Source organism: Phaenicophaeus curvirostris, chromosome 1 (genome assembly GCF_032191515.1).
Source record: "Phaenicophaeus curvirostris isolate KB17595 chromosome 1, BPBGC_Pcur_1.0, whole genome shotgun sequence".
NCBI lineage: Eukaryota > Metazoa > Chordata > Aves > Cuculiformes > Cuculidae > Phaenicophaeus > Phaenicophaeus curvirostris.
The window spans coordinates 89,675,661-89,697,536 of record NC_091392.1 but is presented as its reverse complement, the minus strand read 5'-3'; the positions used below and the strand labels follow the sequence as shown (position 1 = coordinate 89,697,536).

Here is a 21,876-nt window from a genome sequence, read left to right as displayed (position 1 = left end):
AGAAGAAGAGTGACACTTACAGTTTTTGTAGTTTCTGCAGTCCAAGTAAGTGTTTCTCACGCTCCCACGCCATCTCTTTTTGTACTAATTGGATCCTCTGTGCTGTTTGCCTATCCAGTTCCTCAAAGATTCTACGGTCCATCTCAAACTGCTGCAGAAAGACAGAAAACCCAACATCACATTATTTCTGCTTCTAAGTTTTGGTAATTTTTTTTTTTTGCCCAGCAGCAAGAGTTCCATCCACATCAACACAATCCTTTATTAGAGGAGATCTTCAGATCATTATAGAGAACCACATTTTTCCCACATGCTTCTCAAATTGCACAAATCATCAGCTGTGATTCAGAAGTCCCAGCAAATGATATATTCATAGAACCACCTCAGTCCAAAAGTTTGGACATCTTTGGCCACAACATGTTAGGCAGCAGCATTTTTGAAAAAGTGCTTCTAAAGGTAAATGACCCTTATAAAAAACAGACGTACTTCTCTGTGCAGCTGCATGTGTTTGGGCAACTCCTGATTCTTTTGCAGAAGTAAAAGAAATTCATGCCTTAGTGCACTTAACTCCTCTCTTTTCTTGGCCTTTTTTCTTTCAGCTTCCTTCATTATCCTTTCATACTCTGTTTTCTGCTTGACCTCCTCAATGCTGAAAATGCACAAAGAAGGAAATGGTGTTATCACAACAGAAGAGAGGAAGGATTACAGGTTATGCACCCTTTTAGATTTCCTAGACGACCTTAAACTCCCAGTGAACAAAATGGCTCCAAAGGTAGAAAGGAATCATCTTCCTGTATATTTATACAGTGGCTTTGATCTTGACCTTTTGTTGTCTCTATATTCTGAAGTTAAGTAAGTCTCAGAGTACTGTATTTGAATTACCATCATGGAAAAGCAGATAAAATGGAGAAAAAGGCTGAAAAAACTTTGTGAGTAACAAGCAAACTACCCAAATTCAGAGTGATAAACTTTTCCCCCCTCTTAGGAGGCAAAAAGAAATTTGTCATATGAAGAAAAAGCTACTAACACTTGAACACTTTCATAATTATCCAAGCATCTCTTACTTGTAGGCATTGGGATCCTCAATGTCTTCAGTAGCTTTTTCCTTCTCAAGACCACTCTGGAATAAAAATGTTGCATTACCCTTTAAACAAGTAATTATAATTTCAACAGATTATAAAGCTTTTACAAATGTTAAGACAGAGCTCCCATTGCCTCTCACAAAACCAGATGAAACTTGCATAATCAATATTGCTATACAGGCCTTAAATATCAGATTTTAATGAACAAAAGCAATTCAGCTGGTTTACACATGAAAGAACTAATGAAAGTTCTTAGGACAGATAACACAAATTCATATCCTACTCATCAACATTAACCGTTACATCATTGCGTGTCCTAACTTCACTCTATCGCATAACATCTTTGTTTTTCTACCCCCTAAACCCAATTCTCTCACCTCCTCTCACTGCCAGGTTGACAAGAGACAACATATCCTGAGCTAATTCCAAGTTACATGTGTAATTCATCTGGTTTGCTTCTGCTGACTGCATAATGGGTTCACAATTATTAGCTGTGAAGAATGACAGATGGATGGACACTGCAGTCGCACAAGCCTCATTTCCCTAGGCAATTGTGCTCTAAAAAAAGAGGGGGGCTATCCCCCTACAGTGAATACAGTCATACTAAATTGATCTGTAATTTAGCTCAATTAGTTTCAGAGGATTTGTATTTGACTCTCTAAGAATCTCATTAAGTTTAATGAAGACTGAATTTTTAAAGTCCTGCACATGACTTAAAACTAGAATAGATACTTAATGAAGATATACTTTCATAAGGGAAAAACTCCACCAGGATGATCATTAAGCAACGTTGCTAGCCTGAACAATAGAAATCGATCATACAGATCTTTATATAGAGCTACTTATGTACTCAAGATGATAAAACTGTATATATACTATATAATTGTGTATTAATTGCTGCTTGCGATACTAGAGCTAGCAAGGCTCTGATATCAGAGGTACTAATCATTCACTTAGTTTAAGAAAATAGTTTTCAGTCTCTTCTCTTTGCTAAGCATTCTTGTGATACTGGCAAAGAATTCCAACTATTTATGAACAATTTATCTAAAAGACCCAAATCACAATTTCCTTCTTGTCTCCTTCATCAAGCATCTTTCAAAACATAGTTACCAACTAACATTAAAAATATTTAAAGGCTGAACTTGTTTTACGTTGACACTTTTAAGATTTTTAAACTGTACTGAATGCATATCTACTCAAATTCATTGTGTATGATAGCACTTCTTTACTCAGCAGGCCTCACCGCTTCTTTCAGGCTATATTTGTTTGCTTCAGGAATTCAAATGATTTTTTAAAAAATTCAATGAAGTCTGAATATTTTCACTGGGGGAGTGAACACCTCTCTTTTCTTATGTTTTATCAGTAGAACTGTTACTGAGCTCCAGTGTCATCTGTTCAAACATGATAAAGGTTATGAGCTCTACAGTCATTACAGGACACCCGTAAAATGATTACTGCTAATGCTGTTTGACAGTGAAAGACCAACAGGACCAGCATCATGCTGTGCTATTGTGCAAATTCAAAAAACCCAGCTTGTGAATTGTATACAAAAGGTACTAGATAAACCGAGACCTATGCACTTGGTATTTTCCAACATTATTTCCAAAGCAGACTCATACTTTACTGGAATGAAATCCAAGCCAGGTATTAAGTAGGGTACATCCTTATGGTTCTTTAATACTAGGGATGAGCATGATTACACATTTGAGTGGGAAAAGACTAGTAGAATGATACATGTGAACAACACAGACTATGCTTATTTTGAAAAATACCCACAAAACACTGAGTAGGAAAAATGCAGCCATAGTGCCTGTTTATTACCTAATGTTTTGCAAGAGTGCTTCTTCCAAATTGTTTGGGAAACCTCAGCTTTTGCTTTGAAAGATCTATGATGCCAATAATTGAAGAGCGTTTTGCCCATCTGCAGCAGTTTCATATTAAACATTCCTAATTTAGTGAAAGAGGGTAGCGACTTACCGTAGGAGAGGGGATTTTAGTTTTCAGTTCTTTGTGAACATCCTCGGGAGACAAGATGTCGAAAGTAAAAATGTTTCCATCTCTGCCACAGGTAATCAGAAATCTATCATCATAACTGGAACAGATACCCTGGACCCGGCCATAATCATTGTCATGTACATTAAAGGACCAGTATTCCTTCAAGGTATGCATTGAGAGGTCCTTATCCTGGAGAGGATAAACCCGCACCGCACCATTCTGCATCCCACACAACATCAGTAGTCTGCTGGTACTGTCAAAGAAGCAACAAAAAAAGGTATTAGCAGGCAACTTGTAACAAATAAGGCCACAGCTCAAAACACGATACTTGAAAAGAGCTAATCTAGCTTAATGAATATGGATCTCTCAAGTTCATAAACTGAGAACAAAGTATTTGGAGCATTTAAAGTACGTGTGATATAACTCAAAACTTTTTTTTCCAGCTAATTGGCTGCTCAGGAATGTTCCAGAAATTGCTGGGTATCAAGGAACTGGTCTCAGCCCTGAGATGGGCAGGGCAGCAGACACCAATTTCAGAGCCAGAAAAACAGTTTTCCTTCCTTGCTCTCCATCTAGCACAGAAGATGGTGAATGCAGCCAGATGTAGACTGAAGCCTGAACTAAACCTGCCTCCTTAGATGCAGAACGTGCCTAGCCTTACAGGGAACCTAATTCTAAGAGTCTGAAAATAGTTCACCTTTTTCATTCATACAGTTCACAGAATGTCCTGAGAAGCGTGTATTCTCTGCACAAGAGGGATGAACTGATCCCACCATGTTCCCCTCAAGGGCTGCGTCCTGCTTTGCTAACTATAGAAAAGAACTGCTGTTCCAGTGATCACAATTTGCAGAGACTTCTAATGGTTCTCCTGGAGTTCTACAATCTAGGATGTTTAAATCCTAATTGGTACTTGATTAGAAAGCAGACGTTTTAATCTTTAAAGGGCTTCTTAAACCATTCTGTCAGACATAGTGCCCGGTTATGCCCATTAAGAACTTGAACTGAAACTCAGTGCCAGGAAAATCAGAGATAGCTCTTGCACACTAGAGCTAAGCCATAATTAAAAAGGGACAAAGCAGTGTACAGTCCTTCCTTCCAAGTTCAATTTCATCAAGCTTTATCACAAAGTTACCTATTACACTACAATGTTTACCAGAAAGAAACTTGGTGGATAGGATTGTTGTCAGTGTCCTCAATAGGAATCACTTCAAACGGTTCATCTTTCCTGTTTTCCAGGTCTTCTTGGTGATCATTTGAGAATTCACAATGGTAGAGAAACCCTGAGTCATAACCGCCCTAAGGAAAAGAATCATCACAAAGAAATGGTGACAAAAGAACACTGAAGCAGCTGACTAGAATAATTCTTCTTTTCGTAATCTATGGTAGGTTTGGAAATGTTACTTCCAAACATATAGAGATCCTATAAACCCACAGAGAAAAATCTATCATCACTGTCATTACAAGCCACCCTACCAATATGTTAAGAATCTGCCTTTTGCTTGTAAGGAAACAGCTTACTCCCCTAGTCCACTGGAAATTTACTGAACAATCTGAATTGGACTGATATGACTGGTTTACTTCACAAAGACCACTGAAACTGTCAAGTAAGAAGGGAATTCCATGTCCTAGAGATGGTAGGTTTCAAGATAATCAGTTTTCCAAGGCACCCAGACCTGAAGGGAAGGTTTCCACACCTCAGAATCCCATCAACATAAAGTAAAAATTGATTTACCAAGGAAAGCCAAAATTTTCCTGGTGCTGAATAAAATCCACAGAGGATGGGACTCGGCTCCTCCGGTACGTAGAGAGGTGGCAATGGCTCTTCTTCTGGTTCCTCTTCAAGTTCTTCTTCTACCTCCTTTCCCATCTCCTGTTGCTGTTTTATCCATTCAAGCCTTGCTTTCTCCTTCTCCTGCTTTTTTTTCTCTCTCAGTGCAATCTCCTCTTTCAGCTATTACAACAGAGGAACACAGAGACACGAAACAAACGCATTCAACATATTACTGACTGAAGAAGTCTTATAAATGAAACCCACTGTGGAACTGGCATTACGTATACAGAATACCTAAAGGAATATCTTTTTCATCAACTAAGCAAAGATCAACCAGAGTTCATGGAAGTCTCCAGTGGAGTAACCCCATTTCTGTCCACTGAAGTACTTTAACTCAATGGTCCTTTGAAATAGAAACTATTCTGCATGAGAAGCAGAGTTCAGCATTTTCTCAGAGATTGTTTTCTCAGAGATTATTCCCAGTGTTAACCATTATTAGCATATCACTTCTGCAGAATTCCTAAGCCCTGTCATCTGCTGCCCAGGTGAAAGAAAAGCACTGGAAAGGTGAACTCGTATTCCCAAGTTCTAGTGCATCATTGATGCAGAGTAGAAGAGAGAAGCTGTAACGGACTTTATTTCTTCTGCACAATGAAGGGAAGACATTTTCAGATTTATAAAGCCTTTAAAACCCCGGTTTCATTCAAAGATACTTTAGCACAAACAAATATAAAACATTCTGTAAAACAGGATCTTCCTAGGAAGATAGATAGCAAATCATAGAGAAAGGTGTAGAAAGCATCTCAAAAGAGCATTCTTTTGTCAGAAACCATAATCACCTTAAATATTATTAGCTGATGTTTGTCTGACCTACCTTTTAAAAATTTCCTGCTAGTTGGACTCTACAGCCTAGGCAAAGTAATTCAGTGCTTCACCACCCCTACTGTTAGAAATCTACCTACATCTTATCTAAAGCATCCTAATTTATTAATTATTGAACTATTCCTAGAGGAAAGAGAACAACTAATATTCTTTCACTCTGCAGAAACTTTTTCTATTTCTAAGGACTTATAGTGTCTCCCAACAATATTCTTTTCTTTTGACTAAAAAACCAAATAACAGAACTCTGTACACATTCTTTCAGTCTTTCCTTACACGGGTACACTAGCTTTGTGGTCATCTTGTGATTCTTCCAATGAGAAAATTACCATGAAATCTTTCTTTCTGAATGCTAACTTCCTCCTAATTATAAGAAGAAATGAGGGTTTGTCGGACATTCAATAATGCACCACTCAGAATACAGAAGCACTTAATACAGAAAGCAGAGAAATCACAGGTTAAGAATAGAACCAGAGAGGCTGATGGATTGTGGTGGATTCAACACGGGACTGAGAACCTGCTCACGGGAGCTCTGCTCCTGAGCCTAACACCAGCTTGCTTTTTGATTTCAAGAAATTAACTATAGCTGAGAGCTGGAGGTAACACTTTTTCTTGGACCTGCATATCTTCTAAAATGCTAGTTCTCATTCAGAAACAAAATCCCCACCCTTTAAAGTTATTACAACATTAAAAAAAAAAATCAGAAGTATGTAACTGGTGGAAAAAAAAAAAAGATGTTTCACGTTTGCCTCAAAGTGACCACATGGGGGGTTTTATGACTGTTCAACGCAATTTCTTACAGGGCTAACATCAACCACAAGAAAAACACTTATTCTGAAAATTACTAAAATGAAAATATTTTGAGAACGAATGCACTACACTACTACTCCCTTTCCTTAATGCTCTCTTCTAATTCTAATCAAAATGAACATCATGCTTTCAGTGTGATGCACATTCTATTTGAGTAAACAAACAACAACTTGTAATTTCAAATGTTGAAACTCAGCCTCAAATGGGCTCTACCTGACCTTCCCCTTCAAGACACTTAGCAAAAATCCTATGATGCAATAAAGGGAATAGAAACATTTTTGGGTAGTTTTGTCCATGAAGGACAAACATGAAATTCCTCCACAGGACAGTTCTTTACCTTGATTTGTGACTTAATACTGCAAAAATGGAAGCACTGTATCGGCAGGTTTTTTATCTGGTAGGTGGACGCTGTATCCTTTTCCTCAGGGAGAGGGGCAGGAACCTGGAGAGCAAAGCCATTCTCACAAAGGATGAGCAGCATGCTATCCACCTGTAAAAAACCACAAAAAATACAAGTGCAGGGCAGACGTATACATGGAATTGAGAGAAATGGGATAAAGTTAGTCAGAAAGGCAGGGGCACAAAGCCAAACTTGAGCCAGGAAGCATTAACTCTAACTGTGCTCTTATTTCAATGGACACTTGTAAATGGACAGGAGAAATCAGTAAGCTTATTTTATACCATGTATCCTACTCAAGGCTAAGGAATCGAAGAAGTACTTGCTACATATAAAACAGCTGTAATGCTGACACCATGTAGCTCCGAAGCAGCATGATGATATTTCATATGTTTGGTTAAATTAAAGGATGGAATTAATACAAAAGTTTGAAGCTAAGGTTTTGGTTTGATACGTGTTTGAAAGTCTATATGTTTCTATATTAATAAATCCCCTGTATCCTTAAAGACTGGGCTCAAAATCTTGCCAAATGAGATTTAGCTTTAAATTTGTTTGTTCTTTACTGGTACCAGCCAGGTCCTTTAAAATGCAAAGTTAGGAAAAATAAGCAAGGTGAGGGTAATAATTATTTAATGTTTTTAGATTTTTAAAGGCAAGTCTGTAGTTAGTTTCAATTTTGATAAGCTATATGGAGGATAGAGAGGCGCGTATTTTATCTGACTCATCACTCTTATGCACATTTTTATGTGCAAAGGGAAAATACTAGAGTTGCAATGGAAACCTTAACTAGGAATGGTATGGTTCTTTTGTCTATAAAATCTCAGTCTTAAAAATGCCTTCATTAAATATGTAGTACTTAATCACTAATGTGCTTTCTTTAAAGAGAACAAATGTAGTATAACACTCAGATGCTTGTAATATGTTTAGTGAGTGTTCACACTGAGGACTGGAGACATGATACCAGTAGACAAAATCACTCAGGTGGCATTTAACATATCAAAGGCATGATGGGTGCTTTTTTAGAAAGTAGGAGTGCCTTGTCCTCAAGGAAAGGACTCAAAATGCAACTGTCAGATCAAGATCTGTCATTTCTGCAGTAAGACAGAGTTCATACAAACAAGAGATCTTTTGCCAGCACAGTTTTTATGAACAAGCAATAACAGCTATACTTTGGCACAGTGCACCAGCATAATGTATCTTGGTGGCTACTTTATCAGAGTCTAAGTATAATGAACAATCTCCCTTCTAAATAAGAATTCTGGATCAACCAAAATTTCAGATGTTACTTTAACCTTATAAGATTTTTTAAATGCTACCAAGAATCTGAGTATGTCGCTGATACACTTCAAACATAGAGTGTGAATTCCAAGAAGCACCCAAAAGCTTTCTCATTGTCCAAAAGCTTTACAAAAGTCTCTTTTAACATGGACAAGAGGCACGGGCAGTAGTGCTCCAAATAACTCCTTTATCAAAGGCCTTCCAAAAGCTAAGGCACAGGCTTGTTACTTCAAGGTAGAAACTATAAAATTGTGCAAAATTTTGTGGTTTGGATGTTTCTGCTCTTTATTATCCAAAGTCCAAAATACATCCAAAGTGACTGAACCAGAGAGACAGCTACACAGAATTTGATTCTGGAGCAGCAAGCAAAACCTCTTTTGCATTGTCCGTAGACAACATGGCTAGGGTCATGGATCATCTATTTTCATTTTAAGTTCTTTTCAAAATGACATTTTAACACTGTGGGGAAGGAAAAAAAACAAACATGCATTACTTACATGAGAAGGTGGAGACCATTGCAATGCCTGCACAGGCCCAGGAACACAAATGAATCCAATTGGCTTGTATTTATCTCCAACAGCAAAAAAGAAAACAGTTTTGTCTTTGCTCTAAGACAAAAAAAACCCAAAGATGATGACTGAATTAAAGCTGACCAAAAAACTCAAAATAATGTAAGTACTTTATGACATAAACATGTTCTTCAACTGTTTTGTGGCTCAACAGAGGGACTTACACGTGCCTGGGAACTTAAAACTGGATTTCTATGATGATTACAGGGAAGAAATAAAAATTTTTTGCCCTGATGAGCCTCACCTAACATTCCCAGCTGCGTGCTTTCTGCCCATTGCCTAGGCAGCTCCTTTAAACCTCAGGTTCAAGCCTGATTTTTGAGATAAGACAGTACAGGCTGTTCTCGCTGGATAACAAGAAAATCCAGAGTGGGTGCACAACATGATCCATGGGCGCTTAAATCCTGCAGTAACTGAAATATATGGTGATTCAGCTCATGGAGCATGTGACTGCAAAAACACTGATAATGGCTGAAAGCTAGCTTTTTAAAAGAGAGACCAAAGTTACTAGAAATCACCTCAAAGACTAGCAGGCACACTGACAAACCAACTGGGTGATCCTGTTTTAAGGCCAAGCAGTACTGAAGTGTTGCCAAGGTGATGTACAAACAGATTTTCTTTTAATAATTCCATGATGCTAGTAAACTAATTCCAAAATGAACCAAATCCATCTTCAAAGGCGATTAGAGGATTCACACTAAACAGTCCAGTAATCACAAAATTAATTGCACGAATTGCACAGGTAGATTCCTTCAGAAAACAAACGTGAGTGCAAACAGAACCTTCTCTTCTTCCAGCACTGAAGAGAACCACAAGGAACTATCAACAGCAGTAAAAGAAGTAAAACTGTGTTATCAATAAACAAACTTCACCTTATCTCCTTAAATGATCCCTGTATTTGTGGCTTAATATAAACCAAAAGAAGTAATACATACCCCTGTGGCAAGCACATCTCCATTTCGTTCGTATGCCAAGGCTGTAACTGCAGCAGAATGAGGTTTTAAAGCTTGTTTCAGCTTTATCTCTGCATTCTCTGTATCAGGCTGTCCGGCAAGAACGGGTAGTCTTTTGGGATCATAAACTTCAATTATTCGGACAACGCCATCTTCGAACCCCACAGCAATTAGACCTCCTTTAGGATTTACCTTTGAGTGGAAGAATGAGGAAAAAAATTACAACATATATCTGAGAGTTTAGAATAAGAATCTGTGTGGCACATGCTCTGGTGTCAACCTGTAACACCTTATGTGGAAGTGTTGCTAAAGCACAAAGAATGTTTCATACATGGGAAACGTCAATTCTCTCTAATAGTCCCATAAGGGGAATAGGAGGGCTAGGCGTTAATTTTTGGTTTGGGCTGGTTTTTTTTTACTGATAACATGCCATTAAGAATGGAAAGGAAGAGATAATTCATACTGATATACAACTATATCAGTCTCTTCTTCTTAAAGAGAAGAGTTAGAACTCAAAAAAAGGAATTACAATGTTACTCTGAATATAATACCGAGCATCATAGCATCTTGACATTAGAATCATAGAATAGTTTTAGTTGGAAGGGACCTTAAAGGTCATCTAGCTCCAACCCCCTTGCCATGGGCAGGGACATCCCACTAGATCAGGCTACCCAAGGTTCATCACACCTGGCCTTGAACACCTCCAGGGATGGGGCAGCCACAGCTTCCCTGGACAACCTGTGCCAGTGCCTCACCACCCACATAATGAAAAAATTCTTCCTTATATCTAGTCTAAATCTGCCCCTCTCCAGTTTATACCCCCTGTCCCTCGTCCTATCACCACAGGCTTTTGTGAACAGCCCCTCTCCAGTTTTCTTGTAGGCCCCTTTCAGGCACTGGAAGGTTGCAATAAGATCTCCTCAGAGCCTTCTCTTCTCCAGGTTGAACAACCCCAACTCTCTCAGCCTGTTCTTGTATGGAAGATGCTCCAGTCCTCAGATCATTTTTGCGGTCCTCCTCTGGACCCGTTCCAACAGTTCCATATCCTTCTTATGTTGAGGATTCCAGAACTGGACACAGTACACCAGATGAGGTCCCACAAGAGAGGAATAGAGGTGCAGAATCCCCTTCCCCACCCTGCCGGCCAAGCTGCTTTTGATGCAGCCCAGGATACTGTTGGCCTTCTGCGCTGGAAGCGCACACTGCCGGCTCATGCTGAGCTTCTCATCGACCAGCACCCCCAAGTCCTTCTCTGCAGGGCAGCTCTCAATCACATCATCCCCCATCGTGTACTGAAATCGGGGATTGCTCTGACCCAGGTGTAGGACCTTGCAGCTGGCCTTGTTCAATCTCATGAGGTTCTCATAGGCCCACTTCTCCAACTTGTCCAGGTCCCACTGGATGACATCCCGTCCTCCACGGAGTGGCAGAAACAGCCCAGTTTTAGCTGGACTTGCAGATTTCGCTGATATTAGCCATTTATGGTAGTGTCTCGAGGTGATTTACAAGCTCAGCCAGTATGATCTTAGGTATGAAATAGTTTGTTGTTCAGAAGGGAGCTGGGGGTAACTGGTTCCTGTAATCTGGGGAGATCAGCCTGTGAAGTTTCATCTTAAAAAGCCCATCTGAAATAAGCAGGTGTACAATAGCATTGGTCAGTAAATGATCAAGAGGAGTCACTCATGGAGCTCAAATGTATGGCTCTGCATTTGGCTCCCTCCATAAAGTCCATATCTTTCTTCTACTATTGAGCCCCCTCAGTGCTGCATAAAGAGGAAGGATCATCTCCATCAACCACCTGGCAACATCCTTCTTAATGAAGCCCAGGGTGCTCTTGGACTTCTTTGAATGCATTGCTGGCTCATGGTCAGCTTGAAGTCTACTAGGATCCCAAGATGCTTCTCCGCAGAACCTCTTTCCAGCTAGCTGGTGCCCTGACAGTACTGGCATCTGTGGTTACTCCAATATGGATACAGGATTTTGTATTTTCCCTTGTTAGGTTTCATTAGATTCTCCTCAGCCCAATTCTCCAGCTTGTTCAGATCCCCCTGAATGGCAGCACAATCCTCTAGAGCATCAGCCACTCCCATTTTTGTGTCATTTGCAAAACTGCAGTGTCTAGCCTATTAATGAAGAATACTAGCACCCATAATTACTCCTTGAATACACAGCTGGAGTCTTGCCTCTAACTGGACTTTGTGATACCAATCACATTCCCTAAGGCCCAGCCATTTAGGAAAGTTTAAATCCACGTCACTGTTCACTTATCTAACACATACGTTGCTAGATTGCTTGTGAGGATACAGTTGTATATAGATGCTTCAAAGTATGTTGGATGACATTTTCTTCGATCAATCGCACAGATTTTCAAACACGCTTGAGCACCTTAAGCTAAGTGTAGGTATCCAATGGGATTTTAAATGCAGCTAGGTAGAGTAAGTGCCCTTGATTTTTCAGACTACACTTGGTACCAGCTTTTATAAAACCGAGCTGAATCAGTTTTATAATACTCTATAATTTATTGTGGCAATCAGCTTACCTCTTGAATGTAAAGGTTACCTAATGGCATCCCTGAAAATCTCCATGGCCAGAATTATAGTTATAAGAGCATTGTCCCAGTGTTGCCCTCGCCTTGGAAATTCAAGTAAGCACTTCTCTCCATAAATTTGGTTATAATTAACCCACCAGACTTGCTATGCTTCCTCAAGAATGTAACTAGACACCATTTTAATTAAAATTAGCAAATATGTCTAAAAGTGATAGACTCCACAATCCACAAATGATCAGTTCTGGCAACAGTTTTTTTTATAATTTATCTCCAAATGTTTGTGGATTGTCTGGGCTGTCATTTCAAAATGTGTTAACTAACTCATGTTAATTGATAATTACTCTGTGTGGGTTAAATAGAAACTGTTAGTCTATAATCTGAGACTACTTTCTGGGACTGCACACTGAGATCTGATTTTAAAATCTCAGGAAGACACAAAGTAGGATACCTGACAAACCACAATAAAGTCAAACTGTACACATGCTATATGCATAAATACTACTCCACAAACTTATACATACTTCGAATCAGGGAATCATTAAATGATAGAATGGTTTGAGTTGGAAGGGATCTTAAAGATCATCCACTTCCAACCCCTCTGCCAATGGCAGGAACATCTCCCACCAGACCAGGCTGCTCAAGGCCCCATCCAACCTGGCCTTGAACACTTCCAAGGATGGGGCAGTCACAGCTTCCCTGGGCTACCTGTGCCAGGGCCTCACCACGCTCATTGTAAAGAATTTCTTCCTGATGTCTATTGTAAATCTTTCTCCTTCCAATTTAAAGCCATCCCCCCCATCCTAACACTCCATGCCCTTGTAAAATGTTCCTCCCCAGCTTTCCTGTACTCCCTACAGGTACTGCAAGGTCGCTATAAGATCTCCCCTGAGTCTTCTCTTTTCCAGGCTGAGCAACCCCAACTCTCTAAGTTGGTCCTTGCAGCAGAGGTGCCCCAGCCCTCTGATCATCCTTGTAGCTCTCCTCTGGACCTTTTCCAACAGTTCCATATTCTTCTTATGTTGAGGATTCCAGAACTGGACACACTACTCCTGATGAGGTCTCACAAGAGAGGAATAGAGGGGCAGAATCACCTCCCTCGAACTGCTGGCCATGCTTCTTTTGATGCGGCTGAGGATATGGTTGGTCTTCTGGGCTGCAAGCACACATTGCCAGGTCATGTCATACACCCCTACATACTCCTACAGTAATTCCACCATGGCCTACAGTGACCTCTTTAAGGTCTTGTATTGTGAGGAACTTTTTTGATGCTGACAGGCTCGTAGGCCCTTTACGAATTTTTGTTAACTTGCTAGCAAAAACTCACAACACGAGGTGCCCACATCAGTGCTGTTCCTCCTTGTTTAAACTTAATTTCACTCAGTTGACAGTTGCTGATGAAATCATAGATACGCACTGACCCTGTATGGAAAGGAGACAGTAAGAATTTATTTCTTGCAACATAACTTATATGTTAAGATTTATAGAAAAACTTTGATTTTTTTTAAAGCTGAATAGAAAGTTATGATTTTTTCTCTTTTGAGTATCAGACACCCATCTGGAAAGGCATGACTAATGGTTACAAAGCACCACAGCTAGCAAAGTGCTCATGAACAAAACATGAGCTTTCTTCACTCTCTAACTTACAGGACCTCAAGAGTTGTCACAGCTGAAGGTTGTAATAAGAAGTCACAGGCTGATAACCATGTGTAATTTTCAAGTAATCACAGAACTGTGGCATACTGTAAGGAAAATCTGTACTGACTGCATAAGAACAGATGATACACTACTATTTGCAACTGTCTAGGGAGGAAAATATTTAAATGGATGGAAATGGGAGACTGCCCAAAGAAAAGCCAATTTCACCAGAGGTGAAATTAACAGATTTGTAGACACACACATTAGTCTGCATAAAATTCCACTCCAGCTGGCATATATCCTGTCTTTTGCTCAACTGGTAGGAGTTTGTCTTCAGGCTAGAAGAGCACGTACATTGTATAACACAGAAAAATGACAAGACACTGCTGACAAGAATTGAGTTGAAGATCTTGCAGCATTTTCTGAGAAGTGTAAATGACATTGATAACGTTCTGGCCAGTCATTCTTCTTTCAAGGCATGATAAAGCTAACTGTGAGAGGCCTAAATTGCAATATTTATATAAGCTAAATAAATATGTCTGCAATTACACATTAACTGTTGTTGAGAGCATGATAGTTACTGCATCTTCTAAGAAAGCCCCAAATTCTAATGTTCACAATGCCTTACACAATGCTAGAGACATATGTAGTTCCTCACAGAATAAAACCCCCAACACTCATTGACGCAGAGACTTGAATACAGTGCCGTTATTCAAACCAAATGTCTCATCTTTTCAGCCGTTCCTTCAGAACAAACAGAATTTACAAACCTACCATTAAAAACTTCTCTCATTAAAGTCCCAAGCTTTTAAGATGAAGCTGCCTTAGTACATTATTTCAGAAGATCCATGATTTTTCACTATTAAAGAACTGATCTCAGGAATAACAATTTTCTATAAAGTGACTTTTGACTCTTCAAGAGCAAATACACAACTTCAGTTCAAAACAGAATAGTTCCAAACCAAGCATCATTGCTCTTAACAAACCAGAATCACAGTGGTATGAGAGGAAAGGAATAGTGCGCTTACGGTCAAGAGCAGTGGTGGCCAGAAGGTATGTAACGGGAGAGACACTCAGAGCTTCAATTCCTCTAGAGTGAAAGGTATACAGGCATTCTGGATCCCGGCTCTGCAGTGCAAAACAGAAGAACAGAAATTCTGCCACATTCTGGAGTTGTACTTACAAGGTATTACCATCCATACAGTGAACCTGATAAATCCAGACAGGTGCTGTTCGTGTGAATAAAAATTGGCATACGTGAGGGAACTACATCCAATTCCCTTCTTTAAAAAAAATAAATTAAATGTTCATAAGAAGATAATGAGCAAAATTAGTGTGGGAACATCAAGTTCATTCAGCACCAGCTGAGGGGGGTCTGCATCATCCACCCCAGCCTTGGCCGATACCTCTACCAAAATGGAGCTGCTGAAGGGAGAGGCTGCAGTGCAGACCTCAGACTGCAGGAAGTGCCCAGACCTTTCTCCTGTGGCAGGAACAGGTGGCAGAACTGCCTGCAAAAGTTGTGCCCAAGTGGATGACCTCCTGCAGCAGGTGGTTGAGATGTAGGAGGTGGTGAGAAGGCTGGGCAAGAACAAAGAGGCTGAGAAAGAGTTAGATAGATGGCTCCAAGCACAGTCTTAATTGGCCTCAGAGCCCATGGCCAAAAATTCCTCCACAGGCACACACTGAAGGTGTGTGTGGAGGGGGGCAATAATGTAGGAAAACGGGAGCTTGCAATGGAAAACGGGAAGGGGAAGAATATCTTCGGTCACAGGCTTGACAAGCTGGTGAAGAGGGCTTTAAACCAAAGTTGCTGAGGGGGTGATCCTCAGCCCATCCCACTCCTACTAGTTTGATGTCAGTGCCAGGAATAGATGCCCAGAGCCTGGAGAATACAGGAGAGCATCTGAAAAACAACATAAAGGAATTCCAGACACTCCAGCCAGTAAGTCAGCTCTGCTGGTGGCCCAACTGAAAAGCCTCTATGCAAGGACACATAGTGTGGGGAATAAACAAGAGGAGTTAGACGTGTTCACAAGCCCTGATCCTCAATACAGAATGGAAGCCTACAGAGGGTGGAAGCAAGGACAGGTAGCCTGGAAGGAATACAGAGAAATTGTCCAAGCAGCCAGGGATCAGGTTATGAAAGCTAAAGCCCTGAGAAAATTAGCTCTGAATAAGGATGTCAAGGACAATAAGAAAAGCTTCTATACGTACACTGGTTATAAAAGGAAAATTAGGGAAAGTGTGGGCCCTCCCGGGAAACAGACAGGAGAGCTGTTTACCTTAGATATGGAGAAGGCTGAGGTACTCAACAACTTTTTTGCCTCAGTCTTCACCAGCAAGGCCTCAAGCCACACTGTCCAAGCTGCAGAAGGCAAAGGCAGGAACTGGAGAATAAAGAATCATGGAGTGTAGGAGAATATCGGATGTGAGAGCATCTGAGGAACCTGAAAATGCATAAGTCCATGGGACCTGATGAGATGCATCCATGGGTCCTAAGGGAACTGCCAGATGAAGTTGTTAAGCCACTGCCCATCACATGATAGAAGTCATGGCAGTCCAGTGAAGTTCCCACTGACTGGAAAAGGGGAAACATAACCCCCATTTTTAATAAGTGAAGAAAGGAAGGCCCAGGGAAGTACAGACCTGTCAGTCTCACCTCTGTGCCAGGCACAATCATGGTACAGATCCTCCTGGCAACTCTGCTAAGGCACATGGAAAATAAGGAGGTAACTGGTGACAGTCAACATGGCTTCACTAGGGGCAAATCATGCTCGACAAATTTGGTGGCCTTCTACAACTGGCTTACCAATGTTGGTGGATAAGGAAAAAGTAACTGACGTCATCCATCTGGATGTGTGCAAAGCATTGGATACCGTCCCAAACAACATCCTTGTCTCTAAATTAGAAAGACATGGATTTGATGAATGGAACACTTGGTGGATAAGAAGTTGGCTGGATGGTCTCACTCAAAGAGTTGCGGTCTCAACAGCTCGATGTCCAAGTGGAGACTGGTGACAAGTAGGATTCCACAGGGGTCAGTATTGGAACTGGTGCTGTTTAACATCCTTGTCACAGACATGGACAGTGGGATTAAGGGCACCCTCAGCAATTTTGCCAATGCCACTAAACTGCATGGTGCATTCAACACACTGGAGGGAAGAAATGTCATCCAGAAGGGCCTTGACAGGCTTGAGAGGTGGGCCTCTTCAAACCCCATGAAGTTGAACAAAGCCAAGTGCAATGTCCTCTATCTGGGTCAAGGCAATGCCAAGCACTAATACAGCCTGGGCAGAGAATGGATTGAGAAGAGCTCTGAGGAGAAGAACTTGAGCGTGCTGGTTGGTGAGAAGCTCAACATGAACTCACAATGTTCACCTGCAGCTCAGAAAGCCAAACATATCCTGGGCTGCATCAAACAGTGCATGACCAGTGGGATGAAGGAGATGATTCTCCCCCTCTACCCTGCTCTCGTGAGACCCCACTTGGAGTATTTCATTCAGCTTTGGAGCCCTCAACATAAGAAGGATATGGACTTGTTGAAATTAGTCCCAAGGATGGTCATGAAGATGATCAGAGGGCTGGAGCACCTCTCCTATGAAGACAAGCTGAGACTGTTGGGGTCGTTCAGCCTAGAGAAGAGAAGGTTCAGGGGAGGCTTTAGAGCAGTCTTCAGGTACTTAAAGGAGACCTACAAGAAAGCTGGGGAGTGACTTCCTACAAAGACATGTAGTGATAGGACAAAGGGGGATCGCTTTAAATTAGAGGGGGGAGGATTTAGATTAGACATTAGGAAGAAATTCTTCATGATGAGGATGGTGAGACACTGGAATTGGTTGCCCAGGGAAGCTGTGGATGCCCCTCCCTGGAGGTGTTCAGGGCCAGGTTGGATGGGGCCTTGGGTAGCCTGATCTAGTGGGAGGTGTGCCTGCCCATGGCAGGGGGATTGGAAATGGATGATCTTTAAGGTCCCTTCCAACCTAAACCATTCTATGATTCAAAATTCCATCATTTTCTATGTGAAAATAAACGGCAATACCTTTCATTAAGTGGTTTCAGGCTTGGAATTAATATTCTTAATAAAGAGATGTTGGTCTGAATACAAAGAAAATGCTCTCACGCCTAGCATTTATGGTGCTCAGGAAATCATTTCGTCCTTCAAGAAATTCTAGGTTTTGCTATACATTTGTTACATTAGTTTTTATAGTATGCTTTGTGTATCTTTTATTTCCCATAAAATTCTTGGAATGCAATTTTGCCTGTTGTCACAGAACTTTATTCCACTGAAAGGGATTGTTCCTATTTACTTTTATAAATCCAAGAGCAAAAATTAAATGTGTCATCTATTTCTTCATTAAAAACATCTCCAGCAGTAACACTAGTAACCAGTAGCATAAAACATGTGAGGTGCATTTCATCTTCTCCTTGCTTTTCTTAGTTCTTTATGCCATTTAGAGACAACAGTAAGAACTGTTTCAAACACCTATCTAGTTAGGATACATTCACACTCCTGCAACTAACTTCCTCCAGACTCTAGGGTATTTGGCAGCCAAAATTTCAGGAATCAAAAATCAAATTACATTTGATAATCCTGTACACTCTTTGTAATCAATAACATTATGAAAATGAACTTTAAGAAAAAAATCTGTTTCAATGCTAAAATTTTCAACTGTGCAGCTTCATAAAACACAAACTTCATTGCAGATACATCCGGGACAGATAAAGGAAGTTATTGCAAAGGAATTGAAGAAATCAGAAAAAAGAAAAAGAAAACAAACTTACCACATTTGAAAAAGTCAAATCCAACTTCCAGATTGCTCCATTATTATCCTGAAGGAGAAAAAACAAAACATATAGTTTGGATATATTCAAACTTATTCAAACTCATTGCCCACAGTTGACTCCTTAAAAATTCCTTATTGATTTGAAATGAAACTGAAATGACTGAAAGTGGTGATGTTGGTCGTATCAGTCTTATCCATTGGTCTAGGATAACAGAACTTGGACAATACCTTTGACATTCTCCTATTCTTATGTAGTTCTGGATTTGAAATCCAGAATCTCACGTTACTATAAATGAAAGGGAAAGGGAAGTCCAGTTGTTTGGGACATACAATGATCATCTATTCCAACTGCCTGACCACTTCAGGGCTGACCATAAGTTAAAAGGCATTATTAAGAGCATAGAGCATTGTCCAAATGCCTCTTAAACACTCTCAGGCTTGGGGCATCAACCACCTCTCCAGGAAGCCTGTTTCAGTGTTTGAAAGAAGATGATTTTATACATATATATATAAAAAATAATACTTTTTATATATCCAGAAGAAGACTGGGTTCTATCAAAAAAGAAACATACTGATTTGTAATGGACTCCTCCTGTTGCTTAATGTCATCTACCTCATTCTGTGTTTCTTCACAGAGACATATGTACTTGAGCACACCTTACCTGAGCATACCAAACAGGCTGTCCCGACTCATGAACTTTTGAGATGAAACTCAGGCTGACATCCCTGCCAACACGAAGTTCATTCATAGGCTCCACCTCCAGTAAGCCTGTGTCATCCACAGAATCAGCAGCATCTATTGTCTCAAAGTTCCACACCTTCACAGTGTTCAAAACATAAAAAAAAACCCAAACCAATGGGGTTTTATAAGGCCAAGTTATGTTTCCATACACAATTAATATGGAAATTTACAATTATAAGAAACCAGAGGAGTGTAGATTGTACAGGTATATGAAACTTGTCACATCTGCCTCAGTGCATTGAATATAACCTAGAACAGTGGCAATCAGCAACTACTATCTGATACGTTTGGGTGCAGTGCAAAATATAGATAAAAGTCCTCTGTCCAATTCTGAAACAAACAGCAGCCTAAATTCAGGCCTGGCACTGGCAAAGCTATACATGGCAGCTTCAGAACTACAGAGAGTTAATGATACCTGCCTGCTCTCAACATTGCTCATACTGAGCCAGCACAAAAGAAAGAAGGGAAAATCTAACACACCCATATTCTGCTCTGGGGGATAAGTTGGTGAATATTCCTAATGCAATAATAGCATTTTATAAAACACAACAACAAAATAAACAACAACAAAAAAAAACCCACGGGATGTTTGAAACCCTCCACTACCTGTTAATTATCTTCATCTTTTACACACCAGCAGAAAAAAAGCATTGTGTTTTCCCTTAAAAACTAGGCAAACAAAATTACAAAATTATTGATAATTGACAGGTAAGATTAGAAACTCGTGGTATGGATAAGGAAACCATTTTGACCTTAATTTATAGAATTACATGTTAACCTCAGGATGCCCAGTGTCTTTTCTTTTAATTGCTCCTCTATTTCAGTACATGTATTTCTAAGATAGTAGTTACTGTCTATGTCATTTTAACAATAATATTCTGAGCATTCAAATAATCACAAAAATAACTTCAAATACTGCCATAGTTTCTCCTTTGAAATAATGCCAAACATATTAATAGGCCTGAAAAATCATAAAGATTAACCAAAACTACACATATAAAAAAGTATTTTGTCACAATGCAGTCAAGACCAAAGCTTTTAGAGAATCACTGATAATTATTTTGATTTATTTGAGTAAAAAGTGATGTATTTACCACTATGAAACAGAGAATGTTGTGTGAACACTGCCTTAATTAAGCATATGCATTGTGGAGCTGTGGTCTTATTCTGTTTGTTCTAAAAATTCATTCTCAGAAAGTTACCATGCTGTAAATTGCCTCCATATATAAGCTCTTATAACTGAAATACATAACATTTCCCTGATGGCCACACATTTTTACACCTAAAGGCAGAGCATAAGAAAAACTCACCCGAATGAAGCCATCTTTTCCAACAGTGAAAAGTTCTCCTTCATCCAGAATTAACTGGCTGACATGGCCACTGTGACAGGGCTTGTGTCCAGTCCGGCAGAGCTCTACCTTAATGAGGCCCCCTTCCCAAAGCAGCAGGTTGCCCCACTCAGTCCCTGAGACAACCTTCAATGGAAAAGAAGAGAAGCACATAAGCGCCTACACTTAACCATGCAGAAATATTGTCAGGAATCTGGTTAACATTGTGATTTCCTTCAATGCAAGCATTAAATGCATAGCAATGTACAACTATTTCCAACAGAAGATATGAAAGTTGAGAAGATTCAACTTTTTATCAACATAAGGTCATTTACATGCACTGAAGGCTAACATGCACTGTTAAGGCTAACAGTGTTTCTTTACACTAACATTTTGACTATCCCATTAGAAGACTCTCAGCTCTAAGCCAACAGAGATCTTCTGCCTGGGAATTACAATGCTAACTGTAGTTTTCAATTATTACAAAGCAAGCCAGGGTTTTGGCAAATTAATGTCAATATTAACTTATCAGAGCAGTGCATTGAGGGTCTAATTCAAATCACTTCGAAGCAAATACTAACTCTCCAACTTACTCAGTAGACTTTATATCAAAACCTGAGAGGGAACATAAAATCAATTAAATTTTTACTAACTTACCCTCCCATCAGGCAGCTCCACATAACCTATAATGTCAGTCACTGCTGTTTTGCCAAACCTGCCCAAAGCTCCTTGTAACTTGAGTCCAGTGAAGGTGAGAGCCATCTTCCAGAACCTGAGTATAGAAAAAGCGTCTCTCTTTGATACGAGATTTCCTAAACACAAACTCTTCAGCCCCTCTCAGACATCACAATACACTTAGCAGGGATGCCTCTGAGCTGTTCATTATTGTAAGGGCTGTTCATTATTAATCTTTACCATAGGAGACCTCGAGTTTTTCTTTTTAAAATGAGATAAAGCCTCGTAGCTACACAAACATTTGCCTATACTACTGATATGAAAAAACTAGGAAAATAATTTGGAATAGCCAAAATGAAGATAAAAATTATAAAATGCATGGCTACATTTTTCCAGCTACAAACAAAGCACATAGTTAAGGATTCCTATT

General features: G+C 39.9%; 2 protein-coding genes across 2 annotated transcripts in view; one reads left to right on the top strand and one right to left on the bottom strand.

Moving 5' to 3' along the window:
* LOC138726254 (apovitellenin-1) overlaps positions 1–21,876 on the top strand; it is a 187,945-nt gene that overhangs the window by 129,783 nt on the left and 36,286 nt on the right. The window lies entirely within an intron of this gene.
* The window catches only part of CFAP44 (cilia and flagella associated protein 44), a 48,409-nt gene that overhangs the window by 16,527 nt on the left and 10,006 nt on the right, over positions 1–21,876 (bottom strand). The window contains 15 exon segments of the mRNA XM_069851951.1: positions 21–151; positions 484–646; positions 1,062–1,117; positions 3,057–3,327; positions 4,228–4,370; positions 4,807–5,025; positions 6,872–7,024; positions 8,707–8,817; positions 9,714–9,923; positions 13,604–13,698; positions 14,943–15,042; positions 18,700–18,747; positions 19,364–19,519; positions 20,754–20,918; positions 21,429–21,543. Of these exon segments, the coding sequence (XP_069708052.1) occupies positions 21–151; positions 484–646; positions 1,062–1,117; positions 3,057–3,327; positions 4,228–4,370; positions 4,807–5,025; positions 6,872–7,024; positions 8,707–8,817; positions 9,714–9,923; positions 13,604–13,698; positions 14,943–15,042; positions 18,700–18,747; positions 19,364–19,519; positions 20,754–20,918; positions 21,429–21,543 (2,136 nt within the window).